At 36.6% G+C, this 23,323-nt stretch overlaps 1 protein-coding gene across 5 annotated transcripts in view; it reads left to right on the forward strand.

Annotated features, from left to right (window-relative positions):
• USP40 (ubiquitin specific peptidase 40) overlaps positions 1-23,323 on the forward strand; it is a 96,641-nt gene that overhangs the window by 54,566 nt on the left and 18,752 nt on the right. For all 5 annotated transcript variants that reach the window (XM_032753736.2, XM_058437060.1, XM_032753739.2 and 2 more), the window contains exons 19-24: positions 4,002-4,055; positions 4,825-4,913; positions 6,474-6,560; positions 17,273-17,309; positions 18,774-18,838; positions 20,561-20,635. In XM_032753736.2, coding sequence (XP_032609627.1) covers positions 4,002-4,055; positions 4,825-4,913; positions 6,474-6,560; positions 17,273-17,309; positions 18,774-18,838; positions 20,561-20,635 — 407 coding nt within the window. The remainder of the gene's footprint in view (positions 1-4,001; positions 4,056-4,824; positions 4,914-6,473; positions 6,561-17,272; positions 17,310-18,773; positions 18,839-20,560; positions 20,636-23,323) is intronic.

The raw sequence follows: 23,323 nt of genomic DNA on the forward strand, positions 1-23,323 counted from the left end.
CAATTTTTATGGAAATACTTAGAATTTAAAGTGGCCATAACACTTTTGAAAACGAGAACAAAGTTGGAAGAGTTACACTATCTGATATCAAGGCTTACTCTAGACAGTGTATATTGGCATACAGGTAGACATATAGAGAGGAGGTCAGCAAACTATGGTCTACAACCTGTTTTTTTTCAGCCAGTGGGCAAAGAATAGTTTTCGCACTAGTAAAGGGCTTTTTAAAGAAGAAGAATGTGCAACAGAGATCACGTGGCCCGTGAAGCCTAAAATATTTACAGTGGAACTTAGAGAATCTAGAAATAGGTGCATAGTCATTGACTTTCAACAAAGGTGCCAAGGTATTTTCATGCAGAGAGATAGTATTTTTTCAACAAATAGTGCCGGGCCATTTGGATATTTGTATGTGCAGAAATGAACCTCAAGCTTTACTTCGCCTGATGCAAAAATTAAATGGATCATACAACTAAAAGTTAAAACCTAAAACTACAAAATTTCTGGGAGAAAACATATGAGGAAATCTTTGTTACTTTATCATAAGGAAAGGTTTTTGAGGCCGGGTGCAGTGGCTCACGCTTGTAATCCCAGCACTTTGGAAGGCCGAGACGGGCGGATCACAAGGTCAGGAGATCGAGACCACGGTGAAACCCCGTCTCTATTAAAAATACAAAAAATTAGCCGGGCGTGGTGGTGGGCGCCTGTAGTCCCAGCTACTCGGAGAGGCTGAGGCAGGAGAATGGTGTGAACCCGGGAGGCGGGGCTTGCAGTGAGCCGAGATCGCGCCACTGCACTCCAGCCTGGGTGACAGAGCGAGACTCCGTCTCAAAAAAAAAAAAAAAAAAAAAGGAAAGGTTTTTCTATTCTTAAAGATAGGACTCAAAAGCACAAACCATGGAAGAAAAGCCTAATTAATTTACATTAAAATTTAAAACTTCTACTCTTCAAAAGGCATTTGAAAAGGCAAGCCACAAACTGGGAGAAAATATTTATGAAACACGTATTTGACAATCAACTTACATTCAGAATATTAAAAAAAAAACCCTTGTAACCTAACCCAAGTTTAGAATCTTGAACAGACACTTTACAAAAGAAGACCTATCTATGAATGACCAGTAAGTACGGGGAAAAATGCTCAGAATCATTAGCAATCAAATTAAAAGCATAATGACACCCTACTGTGCACCCAGTGGAATAAATAAAACTTAAAATGTTAAGTCAACCAAGTGTTAGCAAGGATGTGGAGCAAGTGGAACTCCCATATGTTGCTGGTGGGAGGGTAAAATGGGTACAGCCACTTTGGAAAAGTTAGCTTATTTCTTATAAATTTAAACATCCACTTACCAATTCTACATCTAGGTATTTACTGAATAAGAGTTAAAACATATATACTTATAAAGACATAAATGTTCCTAACCCCAAACTGGAAGCAATCCTAGAGCCCATGAGCAGGCGAATGGATGAACAAATGATGGTGTATTTAAGCAGTGGATGCTGTTCGTCACTGAAGAGCAAGGCACTGCTAGTTCCACCACATGCAACACATGAATGCATCTCAAAGTCATTATGCCAAGAGAAAGAAAGTAGATGCAAAAGAGTACGTATTGTGTGGTTCCATACATAGGACACTTTAGACAAATAAAATCTAAGCTGTAGTTACAGAAGGCAGATCAGGATTGGGAGGAAGAGGGATTGGCTGCAAATTGACACAGGGAGTTTTAGGGGGGATGATGCAAATTATACCTCAGTTTGCTGGTGGTTACCAGATGTTTATATACTTATCAAACTATTAACTGTACATTTAAACCAGATGTATTTTATTATGAGGAAATTATAACTCAGTAAAGTCCATTAAAAGTCATTGGTTTATTAAATGCATAGTTTGCTGTCATCCCCTGTAACTTGTCTCCCTTCTTCCACTCTTGCCCCCCTCCAAACCATTTGATCATCGTCAATACTTGTGAATTAGATCCTGTCACTCCTCCGCACAAAGCCCTCTAGTGCTTTCCATTGCACTTAGGTTAATTCCTTAACCTAACCTACAAGAACCTGAATAATTTGACCCCTGCTTAACTGTAACCTTGCTGTGATCTGCTTTTCTGCATACTCACAACTCACTTCCCATGCTGACTTTTCTGCGTTTCTCAGTGCACAAGCTCTCTTTAACCCCCAAGACTTCTTAGTGCTCAGTCTCTCTTTCAACTCTCTTCCCTTTGCTTTTAACTTCAGCTGTTTATTTGGTCTCATCTGAAATGTTCCTTCTCCTTTCATCCCTGACCACACAATCCCAGTTAATCTTGCTGATGTACTCTCCTAACACCCTGTACTTTTCCTTCATAGCGTTTATCACTGTAGCTGCCCTTTTATTTGTGTTTTTAACATCCACCTCCCCCATTAGACAAGGTTCTGTGAGGACTGAGTTTACACTGCTTTGCTTACCACTGTGTTTCCAGTTTCTAGCACAGTGCCTGGCACATAGACAATACACAGTAAGTACCTGTTCAGTGAAAAGCAGCAGATTTTAAAGAGACAGTATTTTAAAAGCACTTTTTAAGTTGGGGAACTCTTTAAGTAAATTGTTTCCGCTGACAAGAGATTTATGTGAGAATTGTATGCTAGCCTCATATTACTGTAATACAAGATATTGAACTCAGGAATCTCAGAAAGAGATTCTGCTGTGGTCTAATAAAGTTAGAACTTCTAAGGCTCATACCATTGTTGTCTATTCAGAACACTCAACCTTCCCCCACCCCTCCAATTTATGTCCTACTTTTTAAGAATTCTGTTTGAACTGAAAACTTGGTATGCCCCTTCCAAGCACCAGGGGATCTTGAAGAAATATATTCTTCCAAAGCAAGAATCTGTATCCTCAAACATAGCACATGCTGGCCCATTTAATAAGCATAAAATCACCCAACATATTTTAAATATAGGCAGTCTGCTTGTACTGTTCTGACATGCACAAATTTCATCACTACCATTTAGTTATATAACATCAGTCCACCAGCAAGATGGTTAAAATTTCAGCAACTATGGTATATGGTATATTAACTGTAACTGAATAAAGTACACACTTGACTGCCAGCTCTTCAGGGCACAATTCATCACATAAATAACACATGTGCACCACAAGCAGTAACATTCACTTCAGTTCTTTCAAGTCTGCTGGTGGTTTGTCACTGCATGTACACTTCACTTTACTACACAGACAGCAAAGCATGTAGTTGTGTTGCAGTGCTAAACCCACCATGATATTGTACAAGAATACATAATCAAAAGAGGGAATTGACCAACAGAGAAGAAAGTACACAAAGAAACAAAAGTTTATGGAGTTATAGAAGCAACAGCTACCTCTGGGAATGTTGACCCTGCTGTCACTCCAGAGACTCTAGGTATTGGAAGCTGATCCAAACTTAGAAAGGAGTATGACAGTTTGTCACAGGACGGGAAAGATGTCACTCCATAGTATAAGCTATATAATGAGAAGAAACCAAGCCCTGTTTAAACTACTCTTCGTATGTAATTTACAAAGACAGAAAACATTTTAATTCTCAAAGATTCTAGTATTTTAAATTATAGTATGAATATTGGTTTTACTGTTTTTTCCTTTCCCAATACATATATTAATAATGAAGAGGGTTTTAAATGTTTCAACAAAAATTTTTAAGTGTCATGGAACGATTGTAATTTTTCCATTGATTATTAAGATTGTTTTGCACAGTTTCACCTGGTACTTTTAGTCTTGCACTACTGCACAAAACAAAGACTGCCTGTACTTATTTTGCGGGTTTTTCTTTGGTTGGTGGGAGGTTTTTGGTTTGTTTTTGTTTTTAGCTTTCTGTAGTTTTCTGCTAATTAACACAATACAGCATCTCTCTTTTGTTTTCTGTGTTTGATGCTGTAACCAGCTTCCTTTTATTTTGATAATAGGATGAAGGTTATTAATTCCTAGCTCTCTAAGAAAAATAATATACTAAGAAAAATAATATTCCTTTTATATATAGCTGACAACAGCTGTTTGAGACCTATTGATAGAAATGGGAAGCTTCTTTGTCCAGGTAAATCTTTTTGATAACTTTCAAAAGATAGCTTATACTCATCTGTCTTTCTTGATAAATAGTGGCCTCCAGTACCTAATATTTAAAAATTACCTTTTGGAAACTGATTTATAGGACATATTTTCATCCAGGTATCTTACCCTTATATTACAGAAAACCTTAACCAGAAACAAACACTTCTGTTTTCTAAATGAAACACTGTTCTTTCTGATTATCTGATTCTCATTTTAGTCACGGGTTTGATCTAGTTATATTTTTTCCAGCTTTATCTTCACAATTTTTCCATTTTTTGCAAATTTTATCGTGATACCAATTATGAAATTAAATCTTCAGTTCTCATCTCTGTATCACCTCTTACCATTAGATTTAATTTAGTCACGGATGAGCCTAATTATTGACGATAATAACAATCTCAACTTTAAACTTCGAAGAAGCTACTTCTTCATTTATGGATTGATTTGGATTATCTGGCTTTTAATCCATATAAACAACAGCTCTTTGAACAAGTCATTTTTATTAAGTAGGAAACTAGACATTCATAGCTTCCATTTAGCATTGTTATGTAGAAAACAGGAACAAAATATCCTAGAGTATGGAAATTGAAAATCAAACCTAATCTCAGTGCATGTAATCCTTTTGCCTGAAGTGCAACTCATTTTTCTTCGTTCTTGATATTCTTGATTTTCAAAGAAATACTGATTTCAGTATTTATTTTTCTTAGAGAGCTAGGAATTAATAACCTTCATCATGTTATCAAAATTTTTTTAAGTGCCGGACAGCTATACTTTGAAGGAAGCAGAATTGAAGATGGGAAGTTCATTGGGACTGTGTCTTGGAAAAGCACCAAGTTCATCTCAGGTAAAATAAGGTCACCTGTTTCAAAACAAAATCAATCCTTCCATAACCAGAATTATAACTAGTATCTTAACTACTCCAGTAATATTGTTTTTCTCTAAAAGTTTTTTTCTTAAATCATACATTTTATTTTAGGAATAGATCCTTATAGTTCTAGATGTTTAAATATAAAATATGCCAAAGCATATTTATGTTTCTTTTTCTATGAAGATTTTGTGGTTAAAAGGAAATCTTTAATGTTGAGTGGCCACCACTTTCAACCACTATATTTCCTAAGTTCTAAGATACACCTTTTTCCCACGTTTTTACATCTGTGAGATTAGGTTGCATCTTATAGTCAGGGACATTCTGCAGTTATAGCTGACACTGGTACAGAAAATAGTAAGTCTAACACTCAGCATTTTAGGTTTAGTGAAACACAGTTTATTAATTTTGGACTTAATTACTCTCTGCACTAATATAATAGTCTCAGAGCAGCCTCCGTTTCCCCTTGTCTTTATCAGTGTCCATTTTCAGTATAAAATACCATCAGGTTTGACCTTTGCCAGAAGCCATACCCAGCTAATCAGCTTATTACAGTGCAGAAATCATAAGGATATTCTTACTGTGAATACCCTGTAGCAGGGTAATCTGGACTCAAATCAGGTTGCCCATGGTTCCCAAATTCACTTCATTACTTTCCCGACCACTTCCCCCTTAACTTGCTTTCCCCTGAACTCTAGCAAATAGTAGTGCATGACAAGCTGATAGGAGGGAAAACATGACAAGTGAGGTTGAGTTAGAAAGGAAAAGCAGGGCTATAAGGAACTGAATAAGAGATCAGATTTGTATTTTTCCTTTGGAGTCTTGAGAATTGTAATATTTGAATCCCTTGGCAGAAAATAAAATCATAACCAAGTGAATCAGAAAAAACATACTAATGCTAACTGTGTGTAGTAATTACAAATTCCTTTTGGGAGTGATCGAGACAGAGATGGAGATGGTAGTAGAAGAAATAGTGTATGTTCGCCAGGCGCGGTGGCTCATGTCTATAATCCCAACCCTTTGGGAGGCTGAGGCGGGTGGATCACCTGAAGTCAGGAGTTCAACACCAGCCTGGCCAACATGGTGAAACCCTGCCTCTACTAAAAATACAAAAAATTAGCTGGGCGTAGTAGCATGCACCTGAAATCCCCGCGACATGGGAGGCTGAGGTAGGAGAATCACTTGAACTTGGGAGGCAGAGGTTGCAGTGAGCCAAGATTGCTCCAGTGCACTCCAGCCTGGGCAATAAGAGCAGAACTCCATCTCAAAAAAAAAAAGAAAGAAAAAGAAGTAGTGTATGTGAGAGACATTTATTAGGAGTAAAAAACATTGATGATGAAGCAATTTATACTTCTGGGTAGGCATAATTATTGCTTAAATTGTAACAAGTTATTAATCATAGTCATATTTTCATATAAATTGAGATTTTTTGTTAAAGTTTCATGGGCCCTTGGCTTTACATTTTTTAAAGTAAATAATACATTTATTGGATTTTTAAATTCAGATTAAATTGCATTTACACGTCTGTCTTGATATTAGTTGTTCCTGTTTTTTGCAATGGGGAGTGACATTCAACCTGGGACAGAAATGGAAATCATAGTAGAAGAAACAATATCTGTGAGAGATGTAAGTAATTTTACCTTTTGTTTTCAGAGGCTGTGTGTGTTTGTATGTTTGCTGTGAGGAACAGTGGTATCTTGTGTTAAGATTTGGAGGTCCTAAACTAGGCCTAATATGATATACTTCAGAGAATTATATGTACTCACTAGAGGAATTATTTTGGGAGCTTGACAATTGGTGAACCAACTGGATTTTTTTTTTTTTTTAGACAGAGTCTCAACTCTGTCACCCAGGCTGGAGTACAGTGGCATGATCTCAGCTCACTGCAACCTCTGCCTCCCAGGTTCAAGTGATTCTCCTGCCTCAGCCTCCTGAGTAGCTGGGATTACAGTTACCTGCTACCACACCCGGCTAATTTTTGTATTTTTAGTAGAAATGGGGTTTCTCCATGTTAGCCAGGCTGGTCTCAAACTCCTCACCTCCAGTGATCCACCCACCTCGGCCTCCCAAAGTGCTAGGATTACAGTGGCTTGAGCCACTCCACTCGGCCTCAACTGGAAATTTTAAATAAGATTACAATTTTTTTCTTTCTATCAATAATACTTTTTTATTATAGAAATGTTGAATATGTGGAAATTGATTAAAAGAAAAAAATGAAAACCTATCATTATTCTTTATCCTACCAATATTAACATTTTGGCATATTTTTTCTAGTATTTATATACACACACAGTGGTATGAATGTTTGTATATATGTGTGTATGTGATAAAGTAAATAATTATATTGCTGTTATTGAGAACTGAGACCTTTAGTATTGGAAAACAGAGAGACAAATAAAATCAATGTGGCTTAAAAAAACCTGTTCTCTTGAATTTGTAGTAGAAAAATCTGAATGAACTTCATATATTTTTTCTTAAAAAATTTTTTTTCTAGCTCTGTCCCCTGATACAGGTTAGAAAGAGTGACCAACCTGGTAGCAGCAGAGTACCCCTGGCACCCAGATTATAGCTGCCAAATACCATTTTCTGTGAACAGGAACCAGGGCATCTTAGAATAATGGCTGGTTATATATCTAGGTCAGGAAATGTATAAGATGAGCCTGAAACATCTTACCATCACAGAAAGCAGTGAAGCCGCTAACAAAGACTACTGGAATCATCAAAGAGATTGAGGAGCCCACTAGTCAAAGATGAGACAATTTGAACATGAGTGAGAAAAATAATAAAAATTAATTGAAACAAGTACATAAAATCTGTAAATCTGTGAGTTCATAATGATCCTATACAAAAATATGCACTGTTACCTATAATGGATGCTAGGCAACCATAAAAGTAAAAAATAAAGCATTTTTTTCCTGTTTTTCCCTTGCAAACTATATCCCAGGGTAGCTAAGGAGATAATGATGTTTTATTTATAAACATATTCCAACTAATAAATGAAGAAGGCATTTTAGAATTTCACATTTTTTCAACTCCTAATAAATTAATGAACCTAGGCAATGATCCTCAAAGATTGCTAGCCCAAAAAAGAGCAACACTCAGACAACATAGAAATTCAGAACAATACCCATGCCCTTACTGCAAAAAACCAAACAACTGGACCTGAATCTGAGTAAGCCTCTAGGTCTAACTACCAATTTATAGGAAATACAGGAGGCATAGGAACAGGTTAAATTAGCCAAATGTAGGTCTGCAATTAGCCAAATGTAGATCAGAAAACTTCTACAAAAGATAAATTGCAGGGGACAAGGACAACCTATAGGTCAAAAGAGGCTTAAAAGACATAGCAACCAGTTGCAATGTATGGACTTTCTTTGGACCCTAACTCAAGCCAAAGGAACTTTAGTAATAATTTAAGAGAAAGTAGAGAAATGTGAACATTAGTTAGATATTTGTTGGTATTAAGGAATTCTTAATTTTTTAGCTGTCATAATCATTTTAGGTTTTTAAAAATCTTTATCTTTTAGAGATGCATAATAAATATTTACAAATGAAATTATATATCTGGCATTTGCTTCAAAAAACTCTGGGGCAAGGGCAGGGAAAGTGAGTGGGTTATTGACACATAAAACTGGCCATGGCAATACAAGTTGAGCATCCCTGATCCCAAAATCCAAAATGCTCCAAAATCTGAAACTATTTTTTAAAAAATTAAATTGACACATATTTATGGGGTACATTTTAATATTCTGGTACATATATGTGTTGTATAATGATTAAATCAGGGTATTTAGCATACTCACTACCTCATGCACTTAGCATTTCTTGGTGGTGAGAACATTCAAGAGCTTTTCTAACTATTTTTTAATATACAATCCTTACTGTTAACCATCATCACCCTACTATGGAATAGAACACTAGAGCTTATTCCTCCTATTAGATTGTAACTTTGTACCTGTTGACCACCCTCTCCCATCCTCCCCTTACCTCCCCCTCAGTCACTAGTAACTACTGTTTCACTCTCTGCTTCTATGATGTCAACTCTTTTTTTTTTAAGATTCCACATATGAGTGAGGTCATATTACGGATCAACCTTTCTGTGCCTGGCTTCGTTCACTTAACATGATGTCTTCCAGGTTCATCCATGTTGTCACAAATAACAGGATTTTATTCTTTTTTATGGCTGAATAGTACCCTGTTGTGTATATATACCACGTTTTCCTTACCTATTCATCCATTGTTGGATGCTTAGGTTGATTCGATATCTTGGCGATTGTAAATAATGCTCCAGTAAACATGGGAGTGCAGATATCTCTTTGACACACTGATTTCATACCCTTTGGACACATACCCAGTAGTGGGATTGGTGAATCACATGATAGTTCTATGTTTAATTTTGTGAGGAACATCCGTACTGTTTTCTATAATGGCCGTACTAATTTACAGTCTCACCAACAGTGCATAAATGTTCCCTTTTCACCACATTCTTGTAAATACATGTTTTCTCTTGTTTTTGATAGTAGCCATTCTAACTGGAGTGAAATGGTACCTCACTGTGGTTTTGATTTACATTTCCTTTATGATTTGTGATGTTGAGCATTTTTTGTGTGTGTACCTGTTGGCCATTTGTGTGTCTTTTGAGAAATGTTTACTAAAGTCTTTTGCCAATTTTTAAATCAGGTACTTTTTTTTTGCTGTTGAATTGCTTAAGTTCCTTATGTAATATATTCCGGATATTAACTCTGTTAGATTTTTTTTTTCAAGACAGTCTTGCTCTGTCACCCAGGCTGGCATGCAGTGGGGTGATCTCAGCTCACTGCAACCTCCACCCCCAGAGCTCAAGTGATCCTTCCATCTCAGCCTCCGAAGTAGCTGGGATCACAGGTATATGCCACTATGCTCAGCTATTTTTTTTTTTTTTTTTGTATTTTCAGTAGAGGCAGTGTCTCACCATGTTGCCCAGGCTGGTCTTGAACTCCTGAACTCAAGTGATCTGCCCATTTCGGCCTCCCAAAGTGCTGGGATTACAGGTGTGAGCAACCGTACCCAGCCCCCTTTGTTAGATTTATACTTTGCAAACATTTTCTTCCATTCTGTAGGTTGTCTCTTTACTCTGTTGTTTCTTCTGCTGTACAAAAGCTTTTTAGTTTGATATAATCCCATTTGTCTGTGTTCTTTTGTTGCCTGTGCTTTCGAGGCAACCAAAAATTTTAAAAAGTCTTGCCTAACCCAGTGTCATAGTGTTCCCCCTATGTTTTCCTTTAGTAATTTCATTGTTTTAGGTTTTACATTTAAGCATTTAAACCATTTTGAGTTGATTTTTGTATTTAGTGAGAGTTAGGGAATCTAGTCTCATTATTCTGCATATGGGGATCCAATTTTCCCAGAACCATTTGTTGAAGAGGCTATCATTTTCCCAGTGTGTGTTCTTGGCACATCTATCAAAAATTAGTTGGCTGTTAAGTATGTAAATTTGTTTCTGGGCTCTTTATTCTGGTGCATTGGCCTGTGTGTCAGACTTTTTGCCAGTACCATGCTGTTTTGGTTACTTTTGCTTTGCAGTATATTTTGAAGTAAGGCAGTATGGTGCCTCCTGCTCTGTTCTTTTTGCTCACAATTGCTTTGACTATTTGGGTTTTTTTGTGGTTCCTGATGAATTTTTTCATCCTTGGGATGAATACCACTTGATAATCATGAATGGTCTTTTTAATGTGCTTGTTAAATTCAGTTTGCTAATATCTTGTTGACAGTTTTTACATCTATGTTCATCAGGGATATTGGCCTATAGTTTTCTTTTTTTGTTGTTGAATCTACATCTGGTTTTGGAATCAGGATAATGCTGGCCTCATAAAATGAGTTTGGAAATATTCACAACTTTTCAATTTTCTGGAGTAGTTTGAAGAGAATTGATATTCTTTAAATGTTTGGTAGAATTCAGCAGTGAAGCCATTAGGTCCTCAGCTTTTCTTTGATGAAAGACTTTTATTACTGAAAGCATTTTCTCACTTGTTGGCCTGTTCAGATTTTCTATTTCTTCATCATTTAATCTTAGTATATTGTATATGTCCAGGAATTTATCCATTTCTTCTGTTTTTAAATTTATTTGCAAGTAGTTGTTCATAATAGTCTCTTATGATCCTTTGTATGTCTGTGGTATCAATTGTAATGTCTGATTTTCATCTCTGACTTTTGAGTCTTCACTCTTTTTTTCTTAGTCTAGCTAAAGGTTTGCCAATTTTATCTATTAAAAGTACCAGTTTTTAATTTTGTTGCTCTTTTTGTTTTATTAGTTTCTACTTTGTTTATTTCTGCTCTGAGCTTTATTATTCCTTTCTGCTTCTTTTGGGTTTAGTTTGTCCTTATGTTTCTAGTTCCTTGAGGTTCATGGTTAGGTTGTTTATTAGAAACCTTTCTTTTTTTTTTTTTTTTTTTTTTTTTTTTTTTTTTTTTTTTTTTTTTGAGACGGAGTCTCGCTCTGTCGCCCAGGCTGGAGTGCAGTGGCGCAATCTCGGCTCACTGCAAGCTCCGCCTCCTGGGTTCACGCCATTCTCCTGCCTCAGCCTCCCGAGTAGCTTGGACTACAGGCGCCCGCCACTACGCCCGGCTGATTTTTTGTATTTTTAGTAGAGATGGGGTTTCACCATGGTCTCGATCTCCTGACCTCGTGATCTGCCCACCTCAGCCTCCCAAAGTGCTGGGATTAGAGGCGTGAGCCACCGCGCCCGGCCTCTTTCTTCATTTTTGATTTCGGCATCTATTGCTGTGAACTTCCCTCTTAGAACTGTTTTTGCTGTATCCCATGGGTTTTGGTATAATATATTTCTATTTTAATCTCAAGGCATTTTAAAATTTCCCTTTTACTTTCTTCATTGACTTAGTGGTTATTTGGAAGCGTATTTAATTTCCATGTATTTGTAAGGTTTTCAAAGTTTTTCTTTTTGATTTCTAGTTTTATTGTGGTTAGAAAAGATACTTGATATGATCTCTGTCTTCTTAAATGTATTAAGACTTGTTTTGTGGTCTAATGTATGATCTATCATGGATAATATTGTCTATGCAGTTGACAAGAATGTGTATCCTGCAGCTGTTGATGGACTGTTCTATAAATATCTGTTAGCTCCATTTGGTCTATGGTGCAGTTTAAGTTTAATGTTTCTTTGTTGATTTTCTGTCTCGATGATCTTTCCATTATTGAAAGTGAGGTATTGAAGTCCCTACTATTATTGTATTGCAGTATTGTTCCCCTAGAGGTCTAATAATATTTGCTTTATATATTTGGGTGTTCTGGTGGTGTTTGCATATATATTTACAATTGTTATATCCTCTCGTTGAATCCCTTTATATCATTATAGATTATATAATAAGTTACTATATAATGACCTTCTTCTACAGTGACCATTATCAATTATAATGACCTTTTACAGTTTTTGAGTTAAAGTCTATTTTATCTGACATAAATGTGGCTACCCTTGCTCACTTTTGGTTTCTATTTGCATGGACTATCTTTTTCCATCCCTTCACTTTCAGTCTGTGTTTGTCTTTAACAGTGAGGTGAGTCTTTTTTAGGCAACATATAGTTGGGTCTTCTTTTTTTTAACCCATTCAGTCACTCTTATATCTTTTAGTTGAAGAATTTAATCAAGGTTATTATTGATAAGTAAGAACTTACTCCTGCCATTTTGTTAATTGTTTTCTGGTTGTTTTGTAGATCTTTTTCTTCCTTTCTGGTTGTTTACTTCTGTGGTTTGATGGTTGTCTATGGTGCTAAGCTTTGTTTCTTTTCTCTTTCTTATTTGTGTATTTTCTGTCATTTCTTTCTTTGTGGTTACTGTGGCACTAAGATAAAGAGTCTTGTACTTATAATAGACTATTTTAAGCTGTATCCAACTCAACTTTGGTCATATAAAAATAGTCTAGAATTTTTTCCCTTCCCTCTACAATTTATATTTTTGTTGCCTTAATTTACATCTTTATTGTGTCCTTAGCCACTAATTGTAACTGTTGTTGTTTTTGACTATTTTGACTTTAAACCTTCATGGAAGAGGATTGATAAATTTATATAGCACCATTGCAACACTGGGGTATTCCAAGTATGATTATGAATTTACCTATACTTGTGAGTTTTATACTTCCATGTGTTTTCATGATAGTAATTATCACCCTTTTGTTTCCAGTTGTAGTGCTCCCTTAAGTATTTTCTTGTAAGATTGGTGTAGTGGTGATAAATTCCTTTAGCTTTTGCTTATCTGAGATTTTTATCTCGCCTTTATTTCTGAAGGATAGCTTTGCTGGATATAATATTCTTGGCTGACAGTGTTTTTTTCTTTCTTACCCCCATTTTCTTCTGGCCTGCAAGGTTTCTGCTAAGAAATCCACTGATAGTCTACTGGGGATTCCCTTATATGTGACTTAATGCTTTTATCTTGTAGCTTTCAGAATTCTCTTTTTGTCTTTAACTTTTGAGAGTCTTATTATAAAGTGCCCAAAGAGGATCTTTTTGTGTTGAATCTAATTGGGGAACCTGTGAGCTTTCTGGATCTGGATGTCCATATCTCTCCCGGACTTGGGAATTTTTCACCTATTATTTAATTAAATAGATTTTCTGTGTCTTTTGTCATTTATTCTCCCTCTGGCACTTCTATGATGAGAAAATTTATTCATTTAATGGTGTCTTGTTGGTCCTGTAGGCTTTCTTCATTCTTTTTAAATTGTTAATTCTTTTTATTCTTCTGACTGGGTTATTTCAAAAGACCTGTCTTCAAGTTCAGAAATTCTTTCTCTGATGAATTTCTGATTCAGATTATGAATTATTTTTTCTGATTTTGTTGAATTTTGGATTGTTTGTCTGCATTCTCTTGTTTATGAGTTTCCTTAAGATCATTGTTTTGAATTTCTCTTCAGGCATTTCATAAATATACTTTTCTTTGGGGTTTGTTACTGGAGACTTATTGTGTTCCTTTCAGAATATCATCTTTCCTTGGCCCTTCGTGTTTCTTGTCTTCTTATGTTGATATCTTCACATTTACTTGAACACTTTTTCTAATTTTATGGAGTAACTTTTGTAGGGAGGAGCTTTTTCCTATAGATGGATTCTAGGGTATCTGTTGGAAATGACGTGTTGTTGACTTTGGTTCTTGGTGGGCTCAGTAGCATGATCCCTACACCAGTTCTTCAGCTGTAATCCTCATTAATGATGTGTGCAATTGCCTCAATTTCCTAGGTTATGGGTGTTTGTGACAGAGGTGACATGGTTTGGTGGAGGAAAGGGTGCTGGTTTGTGCTGAGACCAAGCACAACCTGAGCATAGCTGTGTGTTGGTCTCTCTGGGGAGGGGGATACTGCCACACTTGCTATTGGGCTGGGTGCAGGCATGTGTGGGCCAGGCAGCTGTGCAGCGCTCTCTCTGGGGAGGCAGGGTCACTGCCAGATTGCAAAATCCAAAACTTTTTGAGCACTTTTTGACCCTTTGACATGACACTCAAAGAAAATATTCATTGGAGCATTTCAGATTTAGATTTTTGGATTGAGGTTACTTAGCTGGTAAGTATAATGCAGATATTCAAAAAAATTTTTTAAATCCAGCACTTCTAGTCCTAAGTACTTCAAATAAGGGATACTCAACCTGTAACTGGGACTGGGTAATGGGTATTTGAGGATCATTTTACTATTTTCTGCAGGTATTTTCCCAGTTTTTTACTGGCCTTTTTAACTTTACATTTTTTAATTTCAAGGAAAGAAACCACAAAACTTTTCAAAAGTGATATATCTTCCTTTCTGTACTCTGTTGAACCCCTTGCAGGCAGACTTGTTCCTTGCTATGTCACTGAAACAGCTTATGTCAGAATCATTAGTGGCCTCCACATTACTATGTCCAGTGAGCAGTTTTTACTCTTCATCTTACTTGCTCTGTCAGCAACATTCGATGTACCTGATGACTCTATTCTTTGAAACACTTTTGTCACTGGGCTCCAGAAGACCACAACTCCAGGTTTTCCTTATATCCCACTGGCCTACCCTTCTCAGTTTGCTGTCTCCTCCTCTTCTCTGTATTTGAGCATTCTGCTGCCCAGTTCTTAGATTGGACCTCGCCCCAGAACATCCAACTGCCACTTGGTTGTCTAACAATCATCAAAACTGGAAGATATTCACAGTAAAACTCTTCTTATTCTCCCTGAAACATAACCCGCTCATATTTTTCTCTTTTTCAGTTAATGGCAACTCCATTTTTTACTTGCTTAGGCTGAAATCCTTGAAGTCATCCTTGATTCTTCTCTTTCTTACTTCACATTCAGTTTCACAAGGACATCTTTTTGGTTCTACCATCAAAATGTATCTAGGATCTGACCACATCTCATTCTGTTTATTGCTACCACCCTGTCAAACCTGTCATCTTTTTCATCTGAAATGAATTTCATCCATCAGCTTCCTAACTGATCTCCTTCCTTATAGCCTTGCACTTCCCAGGGTCTGTTCTTACAAAAAAGTTGAGTGATCCTTTAAAATGTAAGAGAGATTAGTCACTCCTATATTCACAACCCTCCTGTGGTTTCCCATTTTACCCAGAGTAAGAGGTGAAGTCTTAAATGTCTGCACAAGGGCCTATGTGATCTAGTTCTCTGGTATCATTTTTGTTATATTTTCAAACCTCCAACCATTTCCCCCTCTTACTCACTGTGCTTCAGCCACACTGGCCTTCTTGCTGTTTCTGAAATAAGGCTTTTATGCTCTCTGTTTCCCCTTCCTAAAACACAATTAAGTTGAGTGCTCCATTGTTTGATTGTTTTTCTTATTTTTTTATTTTATTTTGTTTTATTTTATTTTATTTTATTTTGAGACGGAGTCTCGCTCTTTCACCAGGCTGGAGTGCAGTGGCGCAATCTCGGCCCACTGCAGGCTCCGCCCCCTGGGGTTCACGCCATTCTCCTGCCTCAGCCTCCCACGTAGCTGGGACTACAGGCGCCCGCCACCTCGCCCGGCTAATTTTTTGTATTTTTAGTAGAGACGGGGTTTCACCGTGTTAGCCAGGATGGTCTCGATCTCTTGACCTCGTGATCCGCCCGCCTCGGCCTCCCAAAGTGCTGGGATTACAGGCGTGAGCCACCGCGCCCGGCCTGATTGTTTTTCTTAAATACAATGTTTAAGACTTTAAGTTTTCTTAGAATATAAACTTGTTTTCATTCATCCACTATATTTTAGTATACTGTGTTTTTATTGTCATTTTCTAAACAATCTATAATTATATTTTAAAGCCTTCTTTTATTTTTTATCATACAAGTAATCATGGATTTCTTCTCACTTTTTAAACTTCTAGGGGATTAACAATCCCCCTTGGTTATCACTCTATTCTAGTCCTTTCTCTAGAAGTCACTGTTGCAATCAAATAACATCATCTTATCCACATCAGTAGAGTGTGTGTCCCTCCAGACCTTTGCTGTGCCTATACCAGCATGTGTTTATATACATACATATAGAAATGAAGAGTGTGCTTTGCTTCTGTGATTTCTTTTAAATTATAAATGGGATCACTTTGCATGTATTGTACTAGAACTTTGTTTCACTTAAAATATTTTAAAGATCTTTTAAGACCAATATATATGAATCTGTTTTTTTCTTTGAACTGCTTTAAGACATTTCCTACTTTTTAAAAAATCTCCCATTAATGTGTATTTTGGTGGGGGGTTTTTTGCCATTTTTCTTTTATTACAAACAGTACAGCAGTGATTATCCTTATTTTTGCTCTCTTTTGCTCTAGTGTAATAGAAATCAAATTGTATTTGCTCGCTTGTCCAAGATTTAATTAGCAATGTTTTTCTCTCAAGAAATTGTTTTAATTACTATTTGTGTTTTATTTAAACTTTTGTTAATATTGTCTCATTTTTGCATTATGCCATGACATCACAGCTTGCACAGTTCTTGTGAGTTTTTATATGATCAGTTGTGTTTCATGGATGCTAAATAAGGGCTAATCGCCTTTTACAGGATTCTGAGTTTAATGTCCATGAAATTAGCTTGATTAATCATATCTGGCCAAAGACACACAGTTAATCCTTATAGGAAGAAAGTCATGGTTCAAACCGGGGAGTTGGATGAAACTTTGAACTAAGTCCTGCTTGCAAACACCAGAAACTGCTTTTTCCTCTTCCTGAATTGGCCCTATCTAGCCTTTAGAAAGGAAAGCTGCCTCGTGTATTATCTTCATAACTATGTCTGTCTTTACCTATTCAAGAATCATTAAATATAGTCAGACTTAAATAGGCCTAGGGTCGAAAAAGGGTGTTTGTCCTAGAACTGTAACTCAGAAGCAGAAAACTAACATTGGACATTGTTTTTCTTTACAGTGTTTAAAGTTAATGCTGAAGAAATCTGGCCTACAAGGTAAGTTACTTACCATGATGACGTATTACTTAAAAGCCTAAAAGCCTAATAAAAAATTTTTTTACTTTTTTTTTCTCCAGGGTTGTAGGAAAAAAAATTTATAGGGTGTGGAGAAATAAAAAGTAGTTTACACTTCCATATGTACGTAATGAATTCTCCTGGTTCTTGTTGGCATGCTGAAAAATATTTATGGGGTGTGGAGAAATAAAAAGTAGTTTACACTTCCGTATGTACATAATGAATTCTCCTGGTTCTTGTTGGCATGCTGAAAGAAATTTATAGGGTGTGGAGAAATAAAAAGTAGTTGACACTTCCATATGTACATAATGAATTCTCCTGGTTCTTGTTGGCATGCTGAAAGGAAACTAATGGTATAGCTCTGAGTAGAGAACTTAGATAAGATCCAGCAAAGGTACAAAGTAGGAATGTTTCACAGTGTTGGTGGGAATGTAAATTAGGTCAACTATTGTGGAAGACAGTGTGGCAACTCCTCAAAGACCTAGAACCAGAAATGCCATTGATCCAGCAATCCCAATACTGGGTATATATCCAAAGGAATATAAATTATTCTATTATAAAGATACATGCATATGTCTGTTCATTGCAGCACTATTCACAATAGCAAAGACATGGAATCAACCCAAATGCCCATCAATAATAGACTGGATAAAGAAAATGTTGTACATATACACCATGGAATACTATGCAGCCATAGAAAGGAATGAGATCATGTCCTTTGCAGGGTCATGAATGGAGCTGAAAGTCATTATCCTCAGCAAACTAATGCAGGAACAGAAAACTAGACACCACATGTTCTTACTTATAAGTGGGAGCCAAACAATGAGAACACATGGACACAGGGAGGGGAAGAACACACATTGGGGCCTGTTGGTGTCGGGGGGGCGGTGGGAGTCGGGGAGGGAGAGCAGGAAAAATTGCTAATACATTCTGGGCTTAATACCTAGATGATGAGTTGATAGGTGCAGCAAACCACCATGGCACACGTTTACCTGTGTAACAGACCTGCACATCCTGCACATGTACCCCAGAACTTAAAATAAAAAATAAAAAGAAATAACACTAAGATGTATACCACCTGGAGCCACGCAGGTCTTCCACTGATTCCTTTCAGTTTCATTGATTCCAAATTTCAGTGCATTCTGTTTCATGTCAGTATTTTTGTGGTATAGATGAGGGAATGTAAAATGAATGAAAAAAAAAAAATCTAAGATAACTGAAGCAACTTTCCAGGTGAGATCATGTCAGTGAGCTTGATGACACTTCATTCTGATTTCAGTAGCGCACTTTGCTGTTCTTAGACTTCATTAACATGGAGGCCCATAGCTTTATTATCTGGAAAGGAAGTTAAGGTGCTCTGGGTGCAAGATATTCTTCTAGAAGTTACATGCAACGTCTCACTTAACCTCGAATTTTTTTTTAATCCCAATTTTGACTCCTTTATAGGAGATGCCTGGCATTTACGAAAAATGGATTGGTGCTATGAAGCTGGGGAGCCTTTATGTGAAGAAGTAAGATGATTTCTATACATTGTACTTTCATATGATTACATTTATGTCATATTTTCGTACAAGATACCCATTCCACTCATGAGAAAGCTTTAATTACTTTCTGTAGGATACAAATATCTATGAATGGGTCTATTTTACTTTTTTCTTACTATAGTTTTTTGATAAAGGGGAAGTCACAGTGCAGTGGGAACATTTCTGACATCTGTGGTAAACCCCCTTGCCATGAGAGTATGCCTCTAGGAGGAGCAGTTCATGAGAAGGCAGAGAACTTCACAGAACAAATGACACTTGAGCTCATGAAGGAATTTTATAGATACACTCTGAAGTTTTGGCCCCTGAATGTTTTGATCTCAGAGTTTCTCTGTAAGGTAATGGTGGCAGAATTTCTTACCAACCATTCCTAAGTTAGGCTTTGGTCCAAACTCTTGATCCAGCCAAACTCTTAGGGTAGCCTTAGGAATAATTTTATCACAGGATAGTTGGAATCTGGTTAGTCATCTTGTTGGTCCAAATAGCATGCTATTTCCCAGTTCAAATGTGTAGCCTTAGAAGTAGACCCAAAATAAAGCTCTGTAGCAAGTCTGAGGGAGCTGTGGTCAGCCGCCCTTTCCCCAGGCTTCACCTGCCTGCTTCCTGTTCTGTAAGAAGGGGCACTGAATGCCAGCAGAAGGTTGATTTAGGGAGGTATGCTGGGGCCTTGCCCTGGAGTGCTCTTTGCTGTTTAGCAGTCAGTAAGTCAGTAGCGAGAGGCCCCTCTTGGGGCCTGGCCAGGAGTTTGACTGCCTGGAGTAAGAAGTGGACCTCAAAGCATCTTTAGGACATAAAATTTGGATGTCAGAAGAATATATCTACCCAAATAGCTTCAGCATTTTCTTCTCTATTAATTCTCAAATTGGCATCAAAGAATTCAGCCAGAAGCCAACTCATTACCCTTGGAACTGGCTTCTCGTTCCAGCCTTACCAGGTATCTTTCCCATCCTAATCTTCAAGAGTAAAATATGGTTTACCCTCCTTATCTTTCATTCTTCATGTTTCCTCTCAGCCTCCAAACTGTCAGCTTTTCCACCCCTTCCCTGACCATTCCCACGCTTGGCTCCAGGTCCAAGCCTTCGTATGCCTCTCACCTAAATTATTATGGCTTTCCTGGGCCCAGGCGTTCCCTGCTTCAATGTCATGCGTATTACAGCCAAATTGATCTGGAAAATCTCCTCAGAAATCTTGTGTGGCTTCTTCATTTCTATTCCATGTGCTGGGGTTAGTGCCTGCCCTTCCAGTCCGGTGTGACCTCCTAGTACTTTCCACTCGAATCAGTGTGGCCTCAGCGCTTTACCAAAACAAGCCGTATTTACTATCAACCTTAACTTGGCCCTTGTCCTTTTTTTCATAAGAAATTCCTTCTCTTATTTTCTCTAGCTTTCCAAATCCAACCCATCTTTTTAGGATTAATTAAAATTTCATCTTCTGTAAATCAATCTCTCATTTCTCATCTCATCTAACTCCCTTGCCTCAGATCTTTTGTCAAACGTACAGCTTATGCCCCACAATTTAACAAATAATGCTGTACTGATTTTATAGTCTTAGCTTATTTCCTGTGTCTTCCATATCTGCTTATTATTCATTTAATTTTTGAAAAGATAATAGAGGCATGGGGTTTTAAAAAGATCCAGTGATCTGCTCCTTTCAGAAGTCATAAGTGACAAAAAAGCATTTCTGTCTTCCCAGGATGCAACACTGAAAGAACTTCTGATATGTTCTGGAGATACTTTGCTTTTAATTGAAGGACAACTTCCTCCTCCGGTAAGATTTTACTTCTGAATAGACATCTCATAAGTAATAATTATTGTTATCTGATTACAGAGATGATATAGCCTCATTTAGGGAAAACGGGGAAATTCAGACAGTCATAAGGAGAAGGGAGAACTTTCCCCAAAGGCTATCAATCAGATATGTTTCCTAACTTGTAAATATTCTCACACAAAATTAAAATCAATTATATATAACATTTTTATTTCCTACTTTTTATATTTGACATTTTAACCTTCTCATAAAATCCAAAAATAATCATCATATCCAAGGCAATGTTTTACTAACTTAATTCATCTATGTCCTCATTGTTGGAAACTTACCTTGTTTTTAACATTTTGTTTTTACAAATAGTACTGAAATAAGTCCTTCTGAAAATAGTTCTAAATGTGGAATTCCTAAGTCCAAAGGTGTGACCTCTTTAAAGCCTTGGTGTTATATGCAGTAGCATAAGAGAGGGCTCATTTCACTGCCCTTTCGTAAGCATTGCATAGCACTACTTTCTAAAACCAATATCGTTTCTTTTAAACTGAGGATGCACGTAAAGGTGAACCCAAAAGAGAAACAAATGGCCTCAAATTCCAAGACTCAGATAACTATTTGCTTATGATTAGAAAAGTCAGACAGTACAGGCTATGAAATGAAAAGCAGAAATCACTCCTACACCTTTTCTCTCCAGAGAGAGCCACAGTTAGCTGATTTTTCCTCCTGTATCCTTCTAAGAAAAACATTAAACATATTTGTTGCTGAAGGCAAATATGTGCATATCCTTTTTAATGTATTCGCTACATTGTTTTACACTTGTTTTGTTTGCTTTTATTCACTTACTGTATCTTGCGGAGCTCCTCATATCAGCACATACACACCTACCTTATTCATTTTCATAACTTTGTAGAATTCTATTATATTTTGTACAATGATCTTTAAAGTTAATTTTTGAATAGGCAGTACTCATGATACAAAATTCCAAGTGTTATGAGAAAAGCAAGTGTCCATACTGTCTCTGGCTCCAGCCACCCAGCGTCCTCTCCCTAACAGGCAGCTGCTTTTCTCTGCATCCTTCCAAAGGTCTTTGCTTTTTAATATACACACACACTTGCACACACTGAAGTGTGCTAGCTTTTCCCACCTCATTTTTTGTTACTGAAGAATTTTAATAGGTTCATTAAGAGATAAAAGGTAGGCTAGGCGCAGTGCCTCATGTCTGTAATTCCAGTACTTTAGGAGGCCAAAGCAGGCAAATCGCTTGAGCTCAGGAGTTCAAGACCAGCCTGGGCAACATGGTGAAACCCTGTCTCTTTTCAATAAAAATTTAAAAAGTAAAAAAAAAAACAAAAAGAGAGATAAAAGGTGTTATTGTTACAACACTTAATTTCAAACAATAGACAATGAGAATGTGAAGACTAACCATGTAAAATATTTTAAATACATAGTTCACTGTGTATATACATAGCATATATATCCACACATATACAGATTTATTCCTTTTTATTTGCACAAAAGAATATTTGCTAGGCAACCTATTCTGTACCTAGATTTTTTTCATTAATATTTTATCTCCTAGTATATGCTGTAAAGCTATCTCATTCAACTTAGTAGCTTCATAATATTCCATTGTTTGGAGAACTATAAGTTATTTAACCAGTCTCTTTTTGAAGAATATTTAGGTCATTTCCAGTCTTTTGTTGATACAAGTAACAATGTAAAAAATATATCTATTATATATATACACATACATATATATGTATGTGTATATATGTGTATATATACACATATATATATGCCATTTTGCTTGTATATGAGTATATCTACAGGATAAATTCCTAGAACTGAAATTGCACAGTCTTTTTTTTTTTTTAGAAAAGGTCTGGCTCTGTCACCCAGGCTGAAGTACAGCAGCATGATCGTAGCTCACTGCAAGCTTGATCTCCTGGGCTGGGACTACAGCACTGTGCCTGGCTAATTTTTAAACATTTTTTTATTTTTGTCTCACTTTCTTGTCCACACTGGTCTTGAACTCCTGGGCTTAATTGATCCTCCCATTTCAGCCTCCCCAAAGTACTGGGGTTACAGCTATGAGCCACCAAGCCCAGCCAAAAATCTTTTGAAGAGGGTTCTTGAAGTTAGTTCATGGTTTTTGGTCCCATAAACAATTTGTAAGAATATTCTTGCATACGTGGCTTTCTATGCATGCACTAGTATATCAGAATGTAAATTCCTAAACGTGGAATGGCTGGGTCAAAGGAGTTGCACATTTTAAAATATGACAGGTACAGGCAAATTATTCTACAGAAACTTCTCAGCAGTTTATATTCCTGCTACCAACTTACAAGTGTTCAAGTTTACCCATATTTTGACCAACATAATTTTCTGGTTTTTGACAGTCTGCTAGGTGAAAAAAAAAAATGGAATTTTGTTGTTCTGATTTACATTTATTTAATCGAATGAAGGTCGAATATTTGTTAATCTTCACTAATCTGATAAACAGAAAAATATTCTAATGCACATTTCTTGAACTATCTATTTAAAATGTTTTAGGTGGTTAATTTTTATTCTCATCTTCTGTTGTTGGAAATTAAGTGCTGCAACAGTAGCACCTTTTATCTCTTAATAAACCTGTTAAAATTCTTCACTAACAAAAAATGAGGTGGGAAGAACTAGCTAAATAAGTAAAACTGAAAT

This window comes from Hylobates moloch, unplaced genomic scaffold, assembly GCF_009828535.3.
Source record: "Hylobates moloch isolate HMO894 unplaced genomic scaffold, HMol_V3 SCAFFOLD_1, whole genome shotgun sequence".
Classification (NCBI taxonomy): Eukaryota; Metazoa; Chordata; class Mammalia; order Primates; family Hylobatidae; genus Hylobates; species Hylobates moloch.